General features: G+C 46.8%; 1 protein-coding gene across 2 annotated transcripts; it reads right to left on the reverse strand.

Annotated features, from left to right (window-relative positions):
• Positions 1-215: 215 nt before the first annotated feature.
• Positions 216-21,835, reverse strand: LOC112560253 (phthiocerol/phenolphthiocerol synthesis polyketide synthase type I PpsD-like). 2 transcript variants are annotated; one of them, XM_025231954.1, is made up of 32 exons: positions 21,596-21,835; positions 21,377-21,422; positions 20,758-20,988; positions 20,458-20,618; positions 19,775-19,978; positions 19,228-19,409; positions 18,865-19,039; positions 18,210-18,379; positions 17,657-17,874; positions 17,203-17,412; positions 16,861-16,993; positions 16,546-16,656; positions 15,949-16,152; positions 15,283-15,583; positions 14,949-15,103; positions 13,968-14,113; positions 13,502-13,680; positions 12,810-13,017; positions 12,203-12,428; positions 11,690-11,950; positions 11,099-11,384; positions 10,460-10,797; positions 10,006-10,257; positions 9,597-9,851; positions 8,899-9,364; positions 8,411-8,562; positions 8,019-8,192; positions 7,690-7,803; positions 7,109-7,387; positions 6,488-6,673; positions 5,300-6,133; positions 216-4,874 (listed from the first exon to the last, which is right to left on the reverse strand). In XM_025231954.1, exons 3-32 carry the CDS (start codon positions 20,973-20,975, stop codon positions 3,837-3,839), a joined length of 7,836 nt encoding a protein of 2,611 aa, XP_025087739.1. In that variant the 5' UTR covers positions 20,976-20,988; positions 21,377-21,422; positions 21,596-21,835; the 3' UTR covers positions 216-3,836. The 2 variants fall into 2 exon arrangements, with proteins under 2 accessions (XP_025087739.1, XP_025087737.1); XM_025231952.1 differs by having other exon boundaries at positions 21,372-21,422.
• Positions 21,836-23,142: the final 1,307 nt, after the last annotated feature.

Below are 23,142 nucleotides of genomic sequence, written 5' to 3' on the forward strand. Positions count from 1 at the left end.
CGTGACCTTTGGGACTGACGCTGCCCGTCATAGTTGATGGCTGCTGTCTCGGGTGTTACTGCCGCCACATAATATTACTGTTATTATAGTGACATCACACAAACACACAGCTTGGCAACCTCTTGTTGTTTGCAAGCTAATATGATAGTTTGTATCCAGTCTTACCGCCGCTCACAAACAAGTTCACCAGGCTCATACAATTAGCATACACTGTGTTGTCCGAACTGTGCCTGCATGCACTTGGAGCACAAATTTTAATTAACAAGCTCGTGTGCGCTATAACTCACCATCAACACACTAAAAATGCAATCCATGCACATACAAGTGTCTATATATATATATGTCCTAGAATTTCGGGGGACATAAAAGCAAACACATTAACGAGGTGGCGACTATCTCACAAGACACTTATCTGTCCAGTGTACACAGTCACTGAAGTTTCACTTCTGAGTTACTGACAGTGTACTCTCTAGACAAGTACAAGCGGCCAGAAAATGTCTGTACACTCTGCCAGTAATTATTAAGACGATGTTTACATTAGCATACATTACATTGGCGCAGTCTACATAATCTGTTTAATTGTTAATTCCGATGTGTTGAATCTGAGTAAAAAGTAAAAAGCAACATGCTGAGCTACCAAGGTGTTCAAGTGTGGATACCTGTTGGCACCTGCACAGCTTTGCTCGCTGAATCTTAAAGTGCAAAAACTGGAAATTATTCATTAACATTAACATAAGCATAAATAACATCGGACATAAGCTATGCCATCCTAGCTGTGGGCGACACTCGCTCGTCTTAAGGTTGATGAAGGTTGGGGTGGAGGGGGAGGAGAGGGTGCAGGAGCGAGAGAGAGAAGATAGACACTTGTTGTCCTAGAAGGAGTTATATTTGCAGTTGGTGAGCCTATTGTTCAAACAAAAAAAGGCGTTTGAATTTAAAGAAGACCGGATTAATCCCACGTGACTCACAAGATGTTTTCTTTGACTGGCGTTCTGGAAAGAGGGAGAGAGGTTGTATGTGTGTTTGTCTGTGTGTGTGTGTGTGAGTGAGAGGAAGTGCGCCATTGTGAGGGGGTGGATGGATATGTGTGTGTGAGAGAGGGAGAGGTTTTTTACACTCAGGCCACGTGGCCTCAACATTCAGGTGATGTGAGAGGGAAAGACAGGGGAAGTGCGCATGTGTGACGGGGTAGGTGGGGTGCCTCTCATGCATGTGCGGGTGTGGGTGCGTGCACACACACAGAAGACAAGAGAGCGAGAGAGGCGGAGAGAAAGAGATGCATCAGAAGGAAGGAAATAGAGGACAATGTGACATATCATGTGTTACATTATATGCATATTTTTTTCGTTCTCTCTGTTTGTGTGGCGGTCGATTTGTCACTCCCTGCGTCACTCGCTCTTTCCTCCACCCCCTCTCCCCAAAAACTCCTCCCATGTGTTGAAAAGTCATCGATAACAATACTCTTCACATCAGTCATCGCATGCTGACAGTCTGTCTTCTAAAACTCACACACACATTCTTAACGAAGTCTCCCTTGACCATGGAACGGATGGTGTCGTGAAGATGCTGCTCCGTGGACAGGATCATCGCCTCCATCATCGTGTGGCAGATGTTGCAGTTAGCACTAGGGGGAGGCTATCAGCTACTGGAAGAGGACAAACAGTTACCGTCGGTCATCGTCATCGTCGTCAGCAAACAAACTTTGCAGCAAAGGTCACACGAAGACCCGCCATTTGACTTTCCCGAGTTTGTTTTTCAAGGAAAGGTATCTCCCTCTCTTCCTACCAACTCGGTTCATCCACTGTGACTTTATTGAGTTGAGTATATGTATATACACATGTATACATAAAACTTGCTATCGACAAGTTAAAATAGTGGAGCGATGATTGGTCATCACACTGTGGAGCGATGAATGATTCATCCTCACACTGCCACATCTTCCCACAACCTCTATACTTACAGGAACGGTATTGTTGAACACATCAGTGTCTGAGTGCAACAATCACAGGAACATTACTGCACATCGTAATGAGACACAGAGTATGGCCTTATGTCATAATGCATTCACCAACTCGAGAAAAATAATTACTGTTTGTTAAAAAGTAAAAATAGTGTGTTCTATGTCCACACTTGACACTGTTACATCCAAATATTTACCACAAACTTTGGGAAACAGCATCTGGAATTGAGGTGTACTCTGTCAACATAAACAAGAACCTGCGCCCCACCCTGTCTGTAATCCTCCTCTTGGAAATGTTGTGTACTCCTCATCAACAGTAGCTTTGTGTCTTTCTCGCCATCGACAGAGCGACGACAATGACCAGTGGATTAAAGATCGACGAAGAAACAGAAAAATATCCTGCAATGGTGCAAGATGTTGCAGGTGCCAGCTCCAGGTGTGCGACAAAGAGAGACAACTTTGTACCCCGCTGGACGTCTGCAGAGTGAGTGATCATGGATTGTGTGTGTGTGTGTGAATGTGTGTGTGAATGTGTACATGTAAGAGAGAGGGAGAGCAAGAAAGTGCGAACGTGTGTGCATGTGTCGGTGTGTACCTGTGTGCTGCGAGTTTTCAGCAAGTAATTAATACCCAAGATGCATTGTGGGAACATTCACTCATCTGTTTTAATCAGGCAAAGGTGGGCCAGACATCCTGGGCTCAAAACTGACGCTGAGCAAGCTTGAAGATAGATGTCCTCATCACACAGGTATGACAGTGACGCATGGTCGACTTGACACAGGTGTGACAACCCACCACACATGTCGACAAATGGAGGCAAAAGGCACTGTACATACCTCTGTAGATCAAACATCTGTGTTTTAAAATATGACACCAAAGCTATGTTCAACAAGAGATAAAGGTAAAGGTCATCCCGTAACCTTTTCAGGTCGTTGAGGAGAGGGGTAGGGGAGGGTTGAAGCGTTAGAGACTTCATTTTTCTCGGGGCCAACCTTCTGTGGAGTCAGGTAGCCATTTCCACTAGCCGGGTCTACTGTGGGGAAGTTTTGCTGCGCTAATTGGGGATTGAACCAGCGCACTCTCAGTTCGGACGCCAGCGCTCTAACCACTTGGTTACCTGCTTCCCTTGTTCAACAAGAACAGAGTGAATTTTAGAAAACGCGTTCTGAATAAATCTTTTTCTATGAACTTATGACAATCAAATGTGGTTTTGATTCTCTCCATCGATTAAACAAGATGTCCGTTTCTGACATTGTCCAGGTTGTCAATTGATAATGATGTCGCTCAACTGCCGCCTTCACAGGGGACAAAGTAGTCTGAACGCTCGTCATGAAGACAGGTGCTGAGGCTGAGCAGTGAGTGAAGTCGCTCAGAGCAGACTCCCGAACACATGGCCCTACCCACAGTGCAAAGAGCCAGGAGCGGTGTGTGAAAGGTAGTGGGGGGAGACCTTCAAACCCAACTCGTGGGGGAGCAGCAAGCGACCTCCGCCATACGGCCAACATCATGGCCTCCCTCGGGAAGGTCTGACTGCAGGCTTGTCGAACATAGTAATACTGGCAGCAAACGAAGAGGCATCTTGTAAGTTTGTGGACAGCTGGTGACCTCTGTATCGTCAGTTTTGTCGGAAGGAGGCAGTCATACTACAAATCATGTCCAGCAGCCTACAGCGTGTAGTCTATCTTAAAACAGTTTTCGTAAGATATGTTAGATGTATCTAAATACAGAAAATAAAATATTACTATACTAAAATACTACTATTCCTCTTTAAACAAATGTATTTTGGTGCCCGGTACCCCTTCACGACAAGAGCAGACCACTCTGCACCTTCATGGGTTTATTTCACAGCGCACCCTACCATTGTGGACACAAGATGTCAAAGCTCTTTTCTGTTCTTCCCTTCTCCCAATCTGCAAAATTTTCGGACTTGACGGACAAACGCCTGCAACTTCACATCAGGTTGAGTCGTCACGTGATCCATGACGTAAATCAGCGCATGCGCAATGACTTCCGCCCGCCGGCGCGTGATGACGTCAGCTCTGTAGGCCAGCTTGAGTCTCACCAGGTCTCGCGAGAAGTCGTGATGAACGAACAGGTTGGTCTCCACGTCCATGGGCAGCGGGATGATGTCCTCTAGTGAGTCCTCGCTGATCACCTCGAGTGCTGTCCCCTGATCCTTGTCCTGGCTGACCGTGGTGTGGCCCTCGCTCACAGCGCCACCTGTCTGCTCGATGGCTATTCCATGGGCGCATGCGTGGAGATACGTCATCGCCTGACCGGTCAAGGCGTCCAGCATGGTGAAGGGCAGCAACCCGTTGTCCAAACACTGCAGGATGTGCAGGCAGTTGTCTGCCACGAAGCTCTGTAATGTGGGGCGCATCTTGAGTTTGTTCTTGTGACCGAACTCGGCCACCAGGGGCACGTCACTGGACCCGTCGGACAGCAGGCTGGCCACGCCCCCTGGCAGGAGGTTGAACACGAGGCGGAGGTTGAGTGGAAACACGAGAGGGATGACTTTCTTTCCGGTCAGCGCGTGCAGGACGATCTGGTGACTCGTGGCTACCAGGCCGAGGAGGAACAGCTGACGTTTGCTGACGTACTGACGGACCGCTTGCACCAGAGACTTGCTGACGTCAACCGTCACGGTCTTGTGAGTGCTCCCCCCTGTATCGGCTTTGTTGACAGGTGGCGACGAGAGTGTCACTGGGGCAGGAGTCTTCCTCAGCAGCGGCTGCCAGAACTGAGTGGCACGAGCTTTGCTGCTGGTCAACAGTGTCATCTGCTCTGTGCTGATCACAGATGGCCGCCGCGGAAGTGACGTATCATTTGCTGAAGTCGCGATGTTAGATGGGAAAATCAAGAATTTCCGCAGATCTCTTGCAAAAGTTAGGGCTGCATGAAAATCAAAAGCCACCTGGAGGAACAAATTCAAAAAAAGCCAATGAGTAAATAAATACAGGAGCGTTGTCATTGATGAAATTATCGACGATTTAGATATATATATATATGTGACCACTATTACCAACTCCCCCAGCCATCCAAGAGCTAATCAATCAATCAATCAATCAAGTAAAAATCTCTATCAACCTCAGGTCTAGGAACCTAACACGCCATTAGTCGTTAGCTTGATGGCTACAGCACAATAGTAAACTAAACGCTTTTTGTTCCCCGGATGAGGGCCTCTCTATACGAGATCACTGTCACTTCATCTGTAGCTAAGGATGAGCATTTAAAGTTTTAAAGTTTTACTGCTAAACAGTTAGCTCCCTTGACCCCATTATGAGTCCTGGCCCTCCTTTGCCCTTGACCTTAGCCGTGCACTCTGCCCTCATAACCTACCTTGTGAAAGACCATTCTGAGCAGAGGTTTACTGAGCAGTACGAGAATAAACCTCAGAGGAGGTTCACGCCGCAGGTCAAAGGTCTCATGCGTGAGCATGCGCAGCTTTTCCGAGGTGGCGTTCTCTACGTCTGCAACTGTCGTCAAGGTAACGTCGGCCTCGTCCGCCAGCGTGGTCAGCCAGTCCTTCCCATCGGCCAGACCCTCCACAAAGACCGCGTGGGTGGCCGGATGACGTCTGCGGGCCGCCATGATGGCGCTGCGCACCCTGGTGAGGTCGGCAAACCCTGGAGGCAGCAGCACATCCACCGTGCCGTGGAAGACACTTCTGATACCCGGATGTTGCTCGTACCACCGCAGACCTTGAGTCTCCTGGGGGGTAGCCTCCCAACTCCCTCTGTCCTCGGCCGGGTTCTTCTCTTTCACCTCGACGATGACGGGTCCGAGGTGATCTCTACTCACTATCTCCTTCGCGTTAATGCTGTTGTTGCTGTTCTTGGTGGTGGTACTGCTGTTGTAGCCGTTGTCGCCGCTTGACATTTCTTCCGTCCTCCGTGCCTCGTCCTTACTCGCCTCAGTCAGCGCCTCGGCAAGGGAGAGAACAGTGGGACCACCCGTGACGAAGAGGACAACCGGAAGTTGGCAGGACGTGTCTCGGTGGATCTGGTTCATCATCGTCATGGCAACGATGGAGTCCATGCCCATGTCTATCAGGCTGGCTGTGGGTGAGATGGCTCTGGCGTCCATGCTAAGCGCTTGAGCAGCCAGAAACCGGATGTAGTTCTCGTACAACGACTTCCGGTGGTCGACATCCAGGTGCCTGGCGCCTTGAACCTGAAAAAAATATTCGAAAGCATGCAGTGAACTGTAAGGTCTATGATAAGATTTTAAACCCAGGGTTAGTAATCAGCGGTAAGTAGAGCCAGACACGCTGCTGAATACTACTTTCTACACATTCCAAAAGAAGGTTGATGTTATGGAAATAATTCTAGTTCCTTCCTGATAAACAATGGTGATATCTAACTCTTACTGAGGAGCAGGCAGTGACCAAACAAACGAAAGGACAAAACAATGTGTGTGCGTGTGAGAGTTTTTTCCCTTTAGTTATTACTCTAGTTAAGAAATGCACACACACACACACCCACACACACAGACAGACACAGACACACAGACTAGCATTGTTCTCACTTCGTGCAGAAGGTTGTCCGACATTTCCACCTGTCGTGTCGAGGACTTCAGAATCTTCTCAAGACGAGAGCGCAAGGGCAACATTCCATCTCGATTCATTCGCTGCGTGAGCTTCTCTATGTCAATCTTCATGGGAGAGCACTGAGGCCAGTTCAGCATCAGCATTGGAGTTAGCATGGACAGGATCTGCAGCAAACGCCACTTGGTACACTTTGACCCCGACACTCACACCTCCCATCGTCATCATCCCCCTCGAGCACCCCTCCTCTCCCCTACAAGACACTTGTTTGTACTTCGTGCAGAACACGACCTCACCAAAGGTCACTGATAAATCATTGATAATGTCGAGGAGGTAAGTAAAGTCAATTTTTTTCTGTTCTTCTTTTCTTTGGAATGACCGACCGTACATTTGCTGTCATTTGTATTAAAGAATACATTAATCAAATTACTAAATAACAATTAAGGTTACTGATCAGTTAGTTGAAAACGGCCTTCTATCTGAAGGATAAAAACTGACAATGTGAACAACTTTAAATAATGTTGAGAAATATGAAGTGCAAAAAATTTAAAAATCTTCTTAGTATAGTAATTACTTTAAGAAAAGAAATCGTAATTAATCACTTCGTCTTTGCTCATGAAGATGAACCCCTGCGATTCCAGAATCTGTCTCGCCAGGCTGTTTTTGTGGAGGAGACCGAGGTCGAGGGCCCCCCAGTTCAGGGTCTGTCCTGCTAGACCCTGCTGTCGACGGAAGTGCGCCATGCCGTCCATGAAAGCGTTGCCGGCGGTGTAATTAGTCTGGCCGCCATTGCCAATCACTGACCCCACAGACGAGTGCATCACGAAGTAGTCCAGCTCCAGGTCCCGCGAGAGTCGGTGCAAGTTGCAGATGCCGCGCACCTGACCACAACGATGAGTGAGGAAAGTGAGGAACATTGTTTACGGCAAACCTCACAAACACACTAACAACTACACAAACAATATTTTATTAATAAGTTGATTGGTTTAAATGTTATTATCTTTAAAAAAAATGGCCCCTCTGAGTGTGTGGGTTATTTTTGTGATGGGGAGGTGGAGGAGTTGTGGAGGAGTTGTTTGTTTTCGCGAGAATTCCCGTTTTAAGGACCACGCAGAGAATAATTTATGTTAGAATTGCTAAATCGTGCCAGGTCAGCAAACAAAGCACGTGACCTGATATCTACCTTGGGGGACAAGGCCTTGTCAAACGAAGTCACGTCCATGGACAGAAACGACTTGTCTTCAGTCACGGCTGCTCCAAAGAAAACGCCTTTCAAGGGGATGTTTGAAAACTCAGTCTGAAATAAATATTTACTACCTGTGGAGTGCACTCAACACAACCGCGTCAGCTAGCAAACAAACACCGCCATTTAAAGTCAGGTGAGATGTCTGTTGACAATTTATATATTTCACACGCACACAAACACACACACACACACACAATTCTTTACATAACATAAACTACACAGAAGGATGTCAAGTACAAGAGGATGAGGATGCAGACCGGTATTACCTGCATCTGTTGCATAACGGTGGAGAGGGACTGAAGAGAAGTGACGTCACCCTGAAACGCCCGGATGTGGCACGTGAAGCTCGCTGACAGTGTAGCCATGTCTGAGAGGCTCTCGGCCGAAGGTTGTCTCCTGTTTAGAATGGCGATGTAGCCGGCTCCTCTTTGGGCAAGATACTATGACATAAATATGAAACAGGTTTGTAACCAACTCGATCCTCTGGTGGGGAGATGCTGTTACACATGTTTACACACAGCTGCAACATCTCTGAGAACAGCTACTGTCAGATAGAACTCTACTTCGGGTGCTCTTTGACAGCTACATTCTACAAGAGATACTATAAAAATAAATATACTTATAGAGTTGTAAGAGTTCTAGAGTCTGTTTGTCACACCTGGACGCAGAGCCAACCGAGGCCTGTGAGGCCGCCCACCACCAGGTAGCACGCGTCCTTACGGAACAGCTCATCCGGGCCCACGTTGACCTGGGGCTGACCCATCTCCCATCGTCGGAAGGTCAGCATCTGAGCGAGGTCCGTGATCCCGTCTGCAAGGAAATTGTTGCTGGTCAACTGTTCCCGCGTGCGGATAGAGCACGGCATTGGTCAGTTCAGTCGATTATTTATCTAATCGTCCGGCCCGACATCGTCACATCACTTTCGCATCTTGTTCGTGTCATCTCGTCACCCAACCTCTCACCTCAACTTTCTTGTCATCTTCATCTTCCCACATCACGTGTAGTATCTGTAACCTCTACCTTCTTAAGCTACTATTTTAAAATTTGAGTGTAATTCTATCTTAGGAGCGCATAAGTCTTTCGCACATGGCAGAGACAGGTGCTCACAGGTACAAGAAGCCTTCAAAGAGTCGAATGACACTTTACCGGTGTAGGGACTGTCATCTGAAGTACCACATTCTTCATGCAAGGCAGCAGTCATTCTGGCCACTTCCGGTCCCAGTTTTTTGATGGCCTTGGTAACTTCCGGCACCACTTTGCGCAGGCTGGTGGACTGGAAGAGCGTCTGAGTGTCCACCACCCGAATGTCCAGGTCTGGCAGCAACATGGCCGCGCAGGCCTTGGTCTCGCCGTCCACCAGCCCTGAACACGTGACCAGGTAGCGCGCGTTAGGCCAGCGAGGCGCCATCTCGGCGATTGCAGCGCCGTCTAGCAGTGTGAGGGAGACAATCGTGTCCCGCAAGGTCGGGGTCGTGCTGAGCTGTTCGGACATCGTGACAGACACCACGAAGCAGTCCTTTCCACACTTTCTGGTGAGCAGGAGGGACTCCGCCAGGTGGGCGAGGGACTGTGTTCGCCGGGAGCTCACAATCGTCACACCTGGCGTCGACACCTGACCAGAACGAGAAGAAGACCAAAGTAGAAACGGTAAGGCGCACATTTGGTGAGGTTATGATTGAAATAATGAGAACCCTGAGTACGATACAAGGGATATATTAATATTTAATGATGAAGAAGTACAGTAAATCTATGGATAAATATGTTAACTGATAAATATAATATACAATAATTAAATACAATATAGAAAACAGGAATTTTAAAAGGTGTTTGCAGAGCGTTGGTACCTGTGCCAGCAGCTGAAAGATTACTATCAAGGTGCTAAGGTCTCCAGGTTGGTAGTTAGGGAGAAGCGTGCTTGGCAACGTGGTGCTGGCGGGTACAACCACTCGGGTGGCCACCGTCATCGGGTAGCAGGCCACCACCGTCTCGCCGGGCTTGTTACCTGTCGTGGGGACAGCTTGACCCAGCACCTCCACGGAAAACACTGCATATCCTCCCACCAGACTAGGATTGGCTACAGGCAGGTGCTCATAACGCATCTGTAAAAAAAAAAGTTTTCTTTCAACCAACTCTTTAATCATACGGCAGTATGCTACATTTCCTCAGAATTATGCTGAATACTTACCAACAATTAAACAATTAAACGCTTAAACAGCGTTTAAGTTAGAAAAAAATATTTGTGAGAGGCGTTACCTTTAAGTGCACCAGAGCTGGAGTCTGAAGTGCGAACACCTGGCTGCTGATCGTCACGTGGTCAGTGTCACAAGAACGCTTGTCCAGGCTGCGGTGGACAATGACAGGGGCGACGACGGCACTGGGGTCACGTGACAGCAGCACTGCGGTCCTGTTTCTGTCGGCAGACGTGTTCCGGTACTGGGGGATGGGGGTGTCGGCATCCTGGACGATGAGGTGGTTGACGAAAATCCACGACTTGTCCACCAAAATCTGTCACACAAAGTCAGAAGCAGATATTACTTTAGCCTTAGTAATAATTTACCACTGACCACAGTCATCGGGTCAAAGAAAAGATGATTGCTGAAATATGAACGTTTCTTCTTTATTATCGGACATCTCCTACCTCAACCACGTCACATCTCCTCCCTCAGGTACGTCACATCTCCTACCTCAGGTACGTCACATCTCCTACCTCCGGATAGTTGCGAAGATCCGGTGACGTGACCAAGACCTCGAAGACTCGCTGCACCAAGGCTGGGGTCAGGTCAGCCGGGGGCAGCTGCAGGTCCACGGCAACGAGGCGCGGGTACAGGCGCTCCCTGACCACCGACCTGACCAGACCCCACAGGGCAGTGGCGGTGGGGTTGACGGGGGAAGTCACGTGGCTCTGACTGTCCGAGGGCCAAGCGCCGCAAGTGCAAACAAAGATGGGCATCGACAGGGACAGGTCACTGGCCACCTGCACCACTCCCTTCAGCAGGAAGGTGAAAGTCAGGATGTCCGCGTCCACATCGTCTGCGTCAGCAACGTCTAAATAGGTGGTAAATGATAGGATGGACACACAGACAGATATAGAATAACATACGGGTAGCCAGACAGATTAATAAGTAGACAGTAGGGCTACCATAAATATCTAGAGGTAGATAAATAGACAGTATGGCTAACACTAATAGGTAGGATGAAACTTAAGTGGGTGAATGAGAAAGTGGATATGAAGGCCGAGATTAATGTTTCCATGGTCGAACAGAGAGATTAAACGCTTCAATAAATAGCACGATGTAACAGATTGACTGATGGACACAAGCTGGTCCAGACGAGAGATAGTGCCCACCCGAGAAAGGTTTAGAGAAGAGAAGAATACAGGCGTCTGCCCCCTTGTTTGATGTCAGTGTCTTCTGCACGTGTTGATGTAGTCCGGTCCTGAAGTCCACCCCGGTGTAGGTCACGTGGATTTGTCGCGGGCTGGGTGAGCCGTTCGTCTCTTGGTCTGACAGGATCAGTAGGGTTTTCTCATCTCGGGTGACCTCAGGGTCAGGGAGAGGAAGCTTTGGCGTCCAGACCATTCTGAACACGTCTGGCAGAGACCTCTGGTGGGTCTCCGTGATGATACTGACCTCCTAGAATTGTACAGAATCCTGTTTATGTGGTTGTGTTACAAGTGATTCATGCAGCTAACTTCTTATGTGTCAGATCCAATCTTTTTGCCTGATTGCGACAAGAGAACCATGTAAAAACTGAGGATATTGAAACATGGACCACGGAACATGGAGCTTCAGAAAGCCGGTCTTGTCCCTCAGTTAACCCGCCAGGACAACCATCAACTACTGCCCCTCCATACTGAAGCCCCTCCCTACATTTTTCCCAGCATCACCCTCTTCCAATCGCTTATTTTCAACGGATAAGCTTAACGGAAAACACTTACCAGATCGTCTAGCTCTGCGATGACGTGTCCTTGCAGACTAAGCAGCCGTAGATGATAGTAGTTCTTCCCTCTGTTCTTCAACTTGAGAGTCGTGTGCACAAGCATGGCGGCTTCCATGGGCCGCTGCACCGTCAGACGACCCAGTGACGTCGGCAAGAGGTTATGACCCACGTCGGGGTCAGAGATCACCAAGGACGACTGCAGGGAGCAGTCAAGGATGCAGGGGTGAATTGTGGTACCGGCGAGCTCCTCCTGGATTGTCTTCAACACAAGCAGCAAAAATGGTAAAAATATAAGTAATCCATAACTGACAGGCGTGGGGAGATAACTAAGTCTCTGATATTTTCAGGATGGAAGACCAGTGTGAGGAAAACAAAAACACAATCAAGTTGTGTGAATGTTCATTCAAGCATTTGATGACAATGTTCTAGAAAGAATCGGGAAACAATAACAACAAAAAGTTGTAAATGTAAGCGAATCGCATAGAAGCATGCTGCACGCAAGGGAGCTTACTCTAGTCAGCTTGATCAAGGCCAGGCACTCGGTGCTGTTGGTGTACGCGTGGTCCAGCAGGCGGAAGCTGTCGCCATACTGGAAGCCGGACTGGCGCAGGACTCTGTAGATGGCATCCTTGGCGATGAACTTTGTGCACCTGCCTCGCAGGTGCTCCACGTTGACCATCTGAACAGGTGAACATCCTGCCCCGCCCACCGTCGCCAGATGTAGCGATGCCAGAAGTCTGAGGACGAGATGTCGACAATGTGTAGTCAGGGAGAAGATAAGTACAATGTGCAGACAAGCAGAAGACAATGTGTACACAAGGAGACTATATTGTCTAGATAAATCTGCAGACGACAAATGTTTGATGTTCGTTAGTAGAAATACTTTTAGCTTTTGATTGAATGAGGCAACGAGGTATTGGTTTTTGTAAACCTTTTGCCAAATCAAAAAAAAAAAAAAAAAAACCAAAACAGAGAAATACGCTAAGCATGTGTATATATATCTCAATTTAAAAAAAAATTGAGAACATTTACATATGCAGTGGTATATTTACATATACAGTAACATCCAGTCTACCATGTCTACACTGTTCTGACCGCATCAACATCCTTCATCATACCTGTTATCCTTCACAATTTTGAATGACCATTGATCTTCGCTTTTCTCCGCCTCGTGAACATCAATGTCAGTGACATCATCTTTGGAGATGGTCATGGCTTGGATGAAGTCCGCCGAGACAGAGACAGCTTGGAATCCACGATGTCTCAGCTGTTTGCTGATTGCAAACCCCGCCTCCGCGTAAAAGGCCCCCGGAACGACTATTCTACCTGCGTACACGAGTAGTTCGTTGTAGACTAGAGATATCCAAAGAATATAAGAGAAAATTGTGTGTATATGAATCATGTAATCATGTAAAAGACATGATCCTACCTGTAAAAAAGAAAGATGGACGAATGTCTAGCCAGCCAAACTGCCTAGATGTACAAATAATGCTTACAAAGTATTTATTTAGCAGCAGTACATTTTCATGAAGATGGTAACACGCACGTGCACACCATACCCTGATCTACTCAACAATAAATCAAAACATATTAATGAAATATAGACATACCTGAAACAATGTAGCACGCAAACCTCTAAAATGCGATTTATAATGAAATAATGATGTGGAAGTGTGAGAATACCACTTTCATTCAGTCAAAAAAGAATTCGCCGCGTTGAAGGTAGAACTTGATAAACCGATATTTGACAGTTGTGGTGATCTGATGATAGAACTACTTGTGCTCATCGTCACAGCCTTACACCGCCCACCTGATATGATGTGGTCATAGATGAACTTGCAGACGAGAGGGGAGATGACCAGCTTGAAGCTGTTGGAGTTGAGGACAGGGTAGGTGTAGGGGTGGATTCTTCTCCCTTCGTCCACGCCACCCAGAGCTGTGATAGCTATCTCTGTCTTGGCAAGGTTCTTCTTCTTGTCAAAGACATACCTGCCGAGAAACATATTCACCTGGTCTTGACTGTGGACTGTCACAGCGGTAGAGACAAGTGACACATTCCATATCATTAGTAACAAAACAGTTGAATAAAGCGCAGGTGCTAAATTGATGGATGAGTTCCGGGTGAAGTAAAGTGGGTAGGCGTGGTTGACTCCACAGACAAACAAGTTGATGGATGGGCAAATATAACGACGATAGATTCATCAAGTGGCTGATTAAAAAAAAAAAAATACATCGCTGTTTGGTGATCAGGTAAAACAGTCCCAAGACCACCGTACCGTGGAATATCTGTCACTTGGTGACCCTGCGTTGGCATGTTCTTCCAGGTCACATCCACCCCGAGTGTATAGAGATCCACCACAGCCTTCAGAAACATCTTGTATTCAGGTTTGCTCTGCATGGAAGCCACAGCTGTGACACTTTCCTGTTGACACAAGACACAACTTTTCGGATGAGAAACTCTGCAGTCGTCTCTAACAGACTTCCTTTGCGATATAAGAACAAGAATATTTTTTTTACCTCGTATGGGATAAAGGAAGACAAAAATTTATTGTCTTTGCTTTTTGACTTTTTTGACTTGTTAAGGACTTTTCTACTACAAAAATTCTGATAGCTGACAGTCTTTATCAAGCTAAGCCACTACATGTATTGTTAATATCGGCACAACTGAAGCCGATGTCTTATTCTAAAGAAAGTATTTTGTGTTTTGTAATTACTGAATTTACTTTCTATGTATTTTATACATTGTTTTCCATATTTCTATGTATGTCTTTATTGTACATGTGTTATTTAGTCTTTCTTTCCTCCCTTCACCCTCTCTTCTCTCATCATCATCAGGATGTTTGAGCAGGGTGGAGTCCCCCTGCAGCACTTGGCCGGACTCTCCATGTTTCACATTACCAGGCCATGAAGATGGAGAGCCGTCGACAGCAGAATGGTGGAAAATAAACACTCTCTTACCCTCACCGACACATACACAGAGAGGACTACAGCGAGAATGCTATGACAGACGCACTGCTTTCGCAAATGTAGACAGTTTTTCTTTGTAAAGATTAATGGACATGATGGATCAAGGGAGGTACCTCTTCATTACTTAATATGAGTTAGTCTACCTCGGTTATTGCCCTTTAATTGACCAACAAGAAAAAAAGGAAAACCAGAAACTAGTACGACGATAGGGAGCGGAAGATGATTGGAGGAAGGGCGAAGATAAATGACATCAGCAGGTTACAGACAAGCTAGACAACTCCTTTGCACACCTTTGGAAAGATGTCAGACAGGTGCGCCTTCAGTGTAGGTTTAGGACCAATCTCCAAAAAGACTGTATGCGGAGCGCTGTCACGTGATCTTTGAACAGCAAGGTCAAAGAGCACAGGCTCGCGCAAGTTGTCCACCCAGTACTGCACGCCGGGCTCTGGTGAGAAATTCATGTCACACAGGTGTCAGCAGCAGGTAACCGTTTGTTTTACGTACATTCTCTTATTCATCTCACCGAGTGACACTATCGGAACAGTTTCTCTGAGTGATATTAATATCTGACGTAAAACTGTTTAAATGTCAGTGGCCAATGCTGTAAAGTCACGTGACATTTACCTGTCGTCATCCAGTCTCCCGTGACGCTGGACGCGAAGGGAATCCTCGGTAGCGTAGCTGATAGTCCCTCCAAGGCATCAGCTAGCGACTGCTTGGTCGCGTCCACGTGATGGCTGTGGTAGGCCACGCAGACATCCAGGTCCAGCAGCTGCATCCCTTCGTTGTGTGCACGCAGCTGCTCCGTCAAATCAGCTTTCACGTCCGGCATGACGTCAGCATCAGCACTGATGCAGCAGGCAAGGGCGCTGTACTGCAGGGAGATGCTGGCTCTTCCCAGGTATTTGGCTAATATCCCTCTCACCTAGATAGATAAACAAATAAATAGAATTTTCTACTACCATTGAGGTCGTCAACATGAACCGAAAATTCTCGAATTATCTTGAGTCAGTGAAGTCCTTCCTCCGATTTCACCTTGTGTGTTCAAAGGTAGGTAAGTTCTTTGGTTTTGTCTTCGGCTGTTGGGCTGTTGGCTATGCACTGTCCTTCTGTTTGTAGCTGTGATGGGTCGTGGTAGGTCTTGTATTGTTTCGTGTACCACTGGTGTCTTGTGTCTGATGTCTTGTGTGCGTCACTTGAAGCAGAAAAATAGCTTAACTGAATATTTATTTTTCTCGCTTGATCTTAGTCTCGCATCACACACAAGTTATGGAAGTAGTAACCTCTGACCTTTTCCACGGCGACGTTTCGCACGATGGTCATCTTCCCTCCAGTGACGCCTGCCAGTAGACGGGTGCGATGGTACACGACCCTGACAGCCTCCTCCAGCCCCAGGCATCCTGCCACGTGTGCTGCAGCCACCTCCCCCACACTCTGACCCACCACACACCCGACCTCCACGCCCAGGTCACGCCACACAGCAGCCAGCGCCACCTAGCGACAAACTGCTTGGTATGAATGTCTAAGTGTACTACGAGCATTTGAAAACATAATGTTGCTGTACTCCATTTACAAGAAAACACCCAAACAAAAACCTTTTAAAGTTCTTGCCATTGAGGTCTCGCGCATCGTCAGGGTTTGCAGGGTGTCCATCACAGGAAATGAGGGACATGAGATACTGGCTGAGACCTCCGTGTGCGGAGATGTGTTGGTACATGCATTTGAAGTATTATTTGGTATGAAATGATGTGTTTTCAGATGACCACAGTGTGTATGTGTGTGAGATATATATATAATAATAGAAAATCCCAGCCAAAGGTTTTGTGGAGTCTGCTACCACAGCGTCACATCAAAGAATACAAAGATCAACAAGGTACAAAGATGTACCTGACAGGCAAAGATGGCAATCGGTGTGAACTCTGGGTCATCGAAGGTGGATTCTTGCTTCAAACGGTCTGTCAGGGACCAGTTGACTAGGGGCTGCAAATACTGCTCAACCTGGAAAAAAGGAAGAAAAAAAAAAGATGGAGAACATTCCAAAGTGCTGCTTCACAGAGTCAAAAATATCCTGGAAGTGTTGTTTATTTTTATCTCTCTACCTGCTAGGTTACTAATGCTCGTCTCTCTATATATATATATTGTGTGTGCGTGCATGTGTTTTTGTACTCATATAGTCCCTTTTACCACCCATCCTTGCCCCACCTTGAGCATGACGTCACGAAAGACGGGTAGATGGTCAACCAGATCAGTGCACATGCCCGGCCAGGCGGTACCCATCCCACAGAAGACGAAGACAACTCTTGGTCTTCGCAACACTGGAGTGGGGTCAGTGTCTCTGACAACAACAAAGCAGTAATCAGAAACACAGCAGCATGTTCAACAGCACAACAGTCCTGTCAAAATCAAGCAGCATTGAAAACAAGTTCTTGCAAGGCAGCGGCAAGTGTCCCCAAGACTGCAAATATCCCGAACACACAAACGCCAGCTTTCCTATGCAAAGTACGCGAGAACTACTTTCTGACACCTTTCAACACCCAGACCTACCTGGTGATCTCCTCCTGTATGGCTCCCAGAAGCTCCTGCACATCCTCCACTACGCATGCGTGACGCAGGAGGTAGTGGTCGCGGCGCACGGTGGAGGTGTAGGAGATGTCGTGCACACTGAGACGAGGGACAGTCGGGTCGACGAACAGCTCCTCCATCATCGCCCGCAGCGACTTGTGCGACATGGCCGAGAAGCAGACGACACAGGGCCTGGTGGACAGTCTCAGCGTATCAACAGGTATCGATGTAAGAACAACTGGAGCAACTGCCAACTCTCTGATTACCATTTTAAACGGACAAATATTGAGAAACTTTTCCTCGGGCCTGACAAAGTTGTACACAAAGGTTATTAACAAAATTTTGCTAAGCTCGTTTCAATGTTCGTACCGCATTTTTATCGGTTGTAAACAGTCTTTAGTAAGTGTGTGTTCATGCGTCCGAGCTGTGTACTTACCTCCTGACACGTGACTTCTCTGTGGACATCACCGGCTTCCTGTAGAACCGAAGCAGCGCGTGGCCGTTGCTGCCCCCGAAGCCAAAAGAATTGCAGCACGCCATCTTGACTGGGTTTGACCAATCAACGACTTCCTTGGGAACCTTCAGCAGGAACTCATCAAACCGGATCTTGGGGTTCGGGACGTCGCAGTGCAGGGAGGGGACGATCTTCTGATTCTGCGAGAGAAAGGATGCGAGTCTGTCCACTGTGGTGTCTGTCTGGCCAATGCAATCTTTTTACTTTATTTACTCTTTATTTACTAAATTTATTTTATTTACTCTCATCGATTTCAAAGAACCTGGGGGAGGATGGGAACCAGGCCACTTGCTAGAGATCTTTACCGTTGCGCCACAGTTATGATTTAAATGTTGTCCATAGCAACAGAAATAGCCTGAAAGATATGCCACATATTTAAAAATTGTCTTTTGTGATCACGTTTCTATTCAGCCCGCAAAGCTCTCGTGGGAAGCAGACGGCAAGTGTTGTTATTTCCAGGCGCACGTGTCCTCACCTTCATCATTAGCAGCACTTTGATAATGCCGACCACACCTGCCGCCGACTCTAAATGTCCGATGTTGGTCTTGACGGAGCCGATGTAGCGCGTGCGCGGGGTGGTGCTACCCGTGAAGAACTCGCCCAAGGAGTTCACCTCCACCGGGTCCCCGGCCACCGTCCCCGTCCCTGGAAGACGAGGGGATCGATGAAAGGCGAGGTGGTCAATGGTGACAGACTCATCAATAAAGATAAAAGTTATCGCAGTCTTAATGGCCGAGTGATGTATCGGTGGATGAAGCTGTGGCGAGAGCAAAAATAATTTATTATCGACTGCGATTATTGTGGCGGCCTCGGTTTTCTTTCTGTTGACGGAATTGTATGGAGGCCCTGATGCTAATTAAAGGGGCCACATTAAAGGGGCTGAGTGAGAGGCATTATGGGAGAGATGACAATAGTCGTCATAAGTCCTCCAGTGGTGAGCAGTGGGTGGGGTTTACTAGGTCAAAGAATAGTGTCATGAGTTCAGAACCCAAAATGAGACCAAGGCAGGGGCGACGGTGTCCTCCATGCCAACAGCCCTCTCACCTCCCCCAGACCTGCGATTGAATGAACTCTCACCTCCCCCACACCTGTGTGAACATGGCTGCCTATCGTCACCCGCACGAACTCACCGTGAGCTTCGATGTAGTCGATGCCGCTGACGTCGATGTCGAGGTTGCTGTAGATGTGCTCCAGGAGGCGGATCTGCTGGAGCCCCGATGGCGCAGTGATGGGCGCCACCGTGTGGCCATCTTGGTTGACGCCGGTGTAGATGGTGGCCCAGATGTTGTCGCCGTCACGCACCGCCTAGCACATCACATGACCACTTTTACTTACATCTTCCTTGCTGTTCAGGTGTACATGTGTGTGTGTGAGTGAGAGAGAGAGAGAGTGCGTGGACACGTGAGTACAACAGTACAACAGTCATGTTCACATGAGGACACGTACAGAATGTCGGTCAGCGCGTGGTCATCGTCTGTCGTCGCACGACTTACGTCTCGCAGCCGCTTGAGGATGACGACGCCGCAGCCCTCACCCCGGGTGTAGCCATCGGCGCGGTGACTGAAGGAGTGGCACTGACCGCTGGGGGAGATCATGCGCGCCTTGCTCAGGTGCACGAACACGTCAGGCAACCCGAAGTAGTTGACGCCGCCGCAGATCGCTACGTCACAGTCACCTAGGGAAAGACAGGTCAAAGGTCACGTCGATTCCTCGTGTGCTCCATTTAATAATAAATGCAAAATTTATATAGCGCATACTCACACATCTAAGAAGCATGCCGTAGCCCTTAAGAACAAGGACGAGACATAAGCAACATACGAGGGACGGAAAAACAAACAAATAACATATAAACAACGGAAGAATAAACACCAGTACTGAAAACAAATTTAAAAAAAATAAAAACGTAAAGAGGATCCAAGTAACAAGGACTGAGAGTATCATTATTTTGCAAAAAAAAGAAGAAAAAAAAAAGACGAGCAGAGAAGTAGAAATAAGCGCAAAAGGATATATGACACACACGCACACCTGTGGCCTACTCACCTGTACGAATGGCTTGACAGCCCAGGTGAATGGCGATGAGAGAGGAGGAGCAGGCGGTGTCCAGGACCAGACAGGGGCCTCGCAGGTCAAGGACGTACGACACTCGAGCGGCGATGACGGAGTTGCTGATGCCGGTGACGGTGTAGTTGCTGATGTTGCTGCACTGCGCTGTGAACAGCGTGCGGTGGTCAGAGTTCATGACACCTGAGGATGTGAAATGGAATTCTGGTCACGACTGGGTTACAACGGTGTGACGGGTGGATACATCTACTACACTAGTCACGAGACACAGACCTACCTAGAATAGTCTCGACGATGCAGGAACACGAAATCCGTATTTTGTATAATGAAAGTTACTCTCAAGTATCAAGTAATCTAAGTTATGAAGTTTCCAAGAGACTCACAAACATCAAGTACATCGAGTTTACACTTAGATGACATTGTGGGTAAAGCAGTAAAGTCCCCGGATCAAGGGTTGGTCTCAGCTTTCGACCCACACCCGGAATCACTTAAAATCATTACACTACCACCTGTAATTTATGAGTTACTTTAGTTTATTTTGACCAAATAACGAGAGAGCAAACAATGGTCAACTAGTTAGGAACTTTGAACATCTGGTTGGAAGATTTTATCAAGAACTTCTAGTACAGGAGGTAATTTCATCGAGGGCAGGAACAACAGACCCATGAAGACGCCGGTGTTGGAGCCAGCCAGCTGAGCTCTGGTGATCCCAGCATCCTCCATGGCCATGATGGTGCAGTCCAGCACAAACCGCTGCTGCGGGTCCATCTCCCCGGCCTCGAAGTCGTTGATGGAGTAGAGCTTGTTGTCGAACTCATCAGGCCTTGCCACAAGAAACAAGACATTGGTTTCTTTCATTTATTGAACCCCCAGGTTAGGGAAATAACACATGCACGCACGCACACACACACACACACACACACACACACACACATGAAATAACTGAGAGATAGCTGTCCTACCCGCTGACCAGTCCTGCTCGCATGACGTAGCTCTTGCCCAGTGCCAGGGGGTCGCTGTCGTAACAAGCTTCTGCGTTCCAGCGAGTCGATGGAATCTCCACGATGTGATTCTCTCCCTTGAGAAGAAGCCTCCAGAACTCCCGGATATTCTCTGCCCCTGGCACCTTACACCCGATGCCCACGATAGCCATGGCATCGTCATCAGCAGCACCATCCATTATTATCTGAGGGCTGCAACAGTTGCAAAATCAAATTAAGGAAAATAAAAACCCTGACATGGTCAACCAGCTGTCCTTGTCCCTATCCTCAACTAGCTGTGCTTATCACGACAAACATGGACCGATCAGCAATTTACATGTCAAAGAAATTGTTTACTTTCCTTACTTTAAACTTATTTCTTCTTTCAGAAATGCGTTTACAATTTTCTCTTCGATAGCCATTCAATATTTGATTGAACACAGAATAGAAAGGAGCGCAGGGTCCAACAATGCCAGAAATACGCAGGACATTTATAAAGATTCGAAATAAATTAGCGGGAAGACGACAAGAGAAAATAATATCAGAGGCCGAAAAACATGTTTTACATTATAGCAACCAGAAATGTAAGACAATACCTTACTGGGGACAGAGAGGAGGAAGAAGAGGAGGCGCAGCAACACTCTCCACTGGAATCGGAAAGAATTCGATGAAAGTCGATGTTTCAAAAAATAAACAAATAAATAAAGACAAATAAGAAACTTTAGAAAAAAGTTTTAAGACAAGAAAAATAATTATTGTCATGTTATAAAAATATAAAAGTATTAGAAAAAATGTTATAAGAAGAAAGTGCACAAATTACCTAAACTCCGCTCTTGGAAGACCCGGAGGACAGATGTTGACTGTTGCTGGTATTATGGAGGATGCTAGATGTAATTACACGAGCCTGCCAGTCGCTGGACATCCCACTGGCGAGACAGAGAGAGAGAGTCCAACGAATCCCTGAAACTGTTTTCTCACTTTAAACAGTTCATCTGTCAGTCATTTCTAACTCCACCTTCTCCCAGTCCCTCCCACTCCTTGCTCTTAGTTCCGACTTTGCCTTCTGCACACGTCCCACGATCATAAATCAGTCAGTTTGGGGAAAAATGAGGATTTCTTCAAGTGGCCTTGAGGGTATTAATGAAGAGCTCAGACAAAAAGTGGTTGACATGTCTCCTGGTGATGTCTCCTGGCGATGTTTTATTGTCAACATCTCTTACAACACGGCTTCACTCGCCAACAGGATGCTTGATAAAACCATTTGAAACAAAACATGGAAATCCTCTTACTATGTATCCCGCTGCAGACCTCGGGACATTCATCTTGCCGAGGGTTTTCCTGTCTTACAATCGGACTTCCTAGACAGCCATTGTTGTTTCCGAGAACTCGTGACGTCAGGGGAGGTAACATGCTCAAGTGCAAAACGTTAAAAAAAGTTGTTAAGATCACTCATTATTAAAAAAAAAATTTTTTACACACAGTGATGTAATGGATGATACAGAAATGTACAGAATATCTAGAGAACTATTATAAAATTTAAGGAGGCAATGAAGATAAATGATGAAACGTTGTCTACGTAGACAATAAGAACATTAATCACATTCTCCAAAAGGGTTTCAGAGAGGTGGTTATAACTGCAAAGGCCTCCAAATATGACCAAAAAAAAAAAAAAAGGTGGACACGAAGAGCATAACTGTCATAATTTTGAACAGGTCCCATCACACTTTGTCCCAGCACTACCCAGCAGCTGTTTAAACTTGTATGAGTCTGAAGTTTTCTTTCTCTATCAGCTCTGACAGCAATCCGTCAGTTACTTTTCTAGACTTGATGCCTTTGCCCCTAACTCTTGTTTCTGTCCCTTGAATTCAGTGAGGAATGACAATCAATCGACGTGTATATAGACATAATTATACAGTAAATTAATCCTGTCTCTTCGAAAAATTAGGCCAGGAATGCAGATGGAAAATTCTTCGTATTGCGTAGGTTAGATGTTAGACATGTTTATGCAATTTCAGTTTTTGTGAAGATTTGTTTTTTTTCAAAATTACTTCATAGACTCTTTTGTGTGTGTGTGTTTTTAGAAAGAATACACTGGTTTGACTAGCAACATTGCAGTTAAAAAGCCAATAATCTATGTACTTTAACATTAACATATATCTTTGTCATGAACATAGAATAAACTTGACCCACAAGTCCCACGTCCAAAAAAAAACAACAACAACAACAAAAAAACAACAACATTCGCGACTGTTTATGTATCGGCAGCAAGTGCTGTATCGCTACATCACGAGGCCAGGACACAATTTTGTGGATGGTCAGTCGGCAGACAAGAAAGAAGAAATGTCCAGGTTCTCACTGCCCTGCTAA

This window comes from Pomacea canaliculata, linkage group LG3 (genome assembly GCF_003073045.1).
Source record: "Pomacea canaliculata isolate SZHN2017 linkage group LG3, ASM307304v1, whole genome shotgun sequence".
NCBI lineage: Eukaryota > Metazoa > Mollusca > Gastropoda > Architaenioglossa > Ampullariidae > Pomacea > Pomacea canaliculata.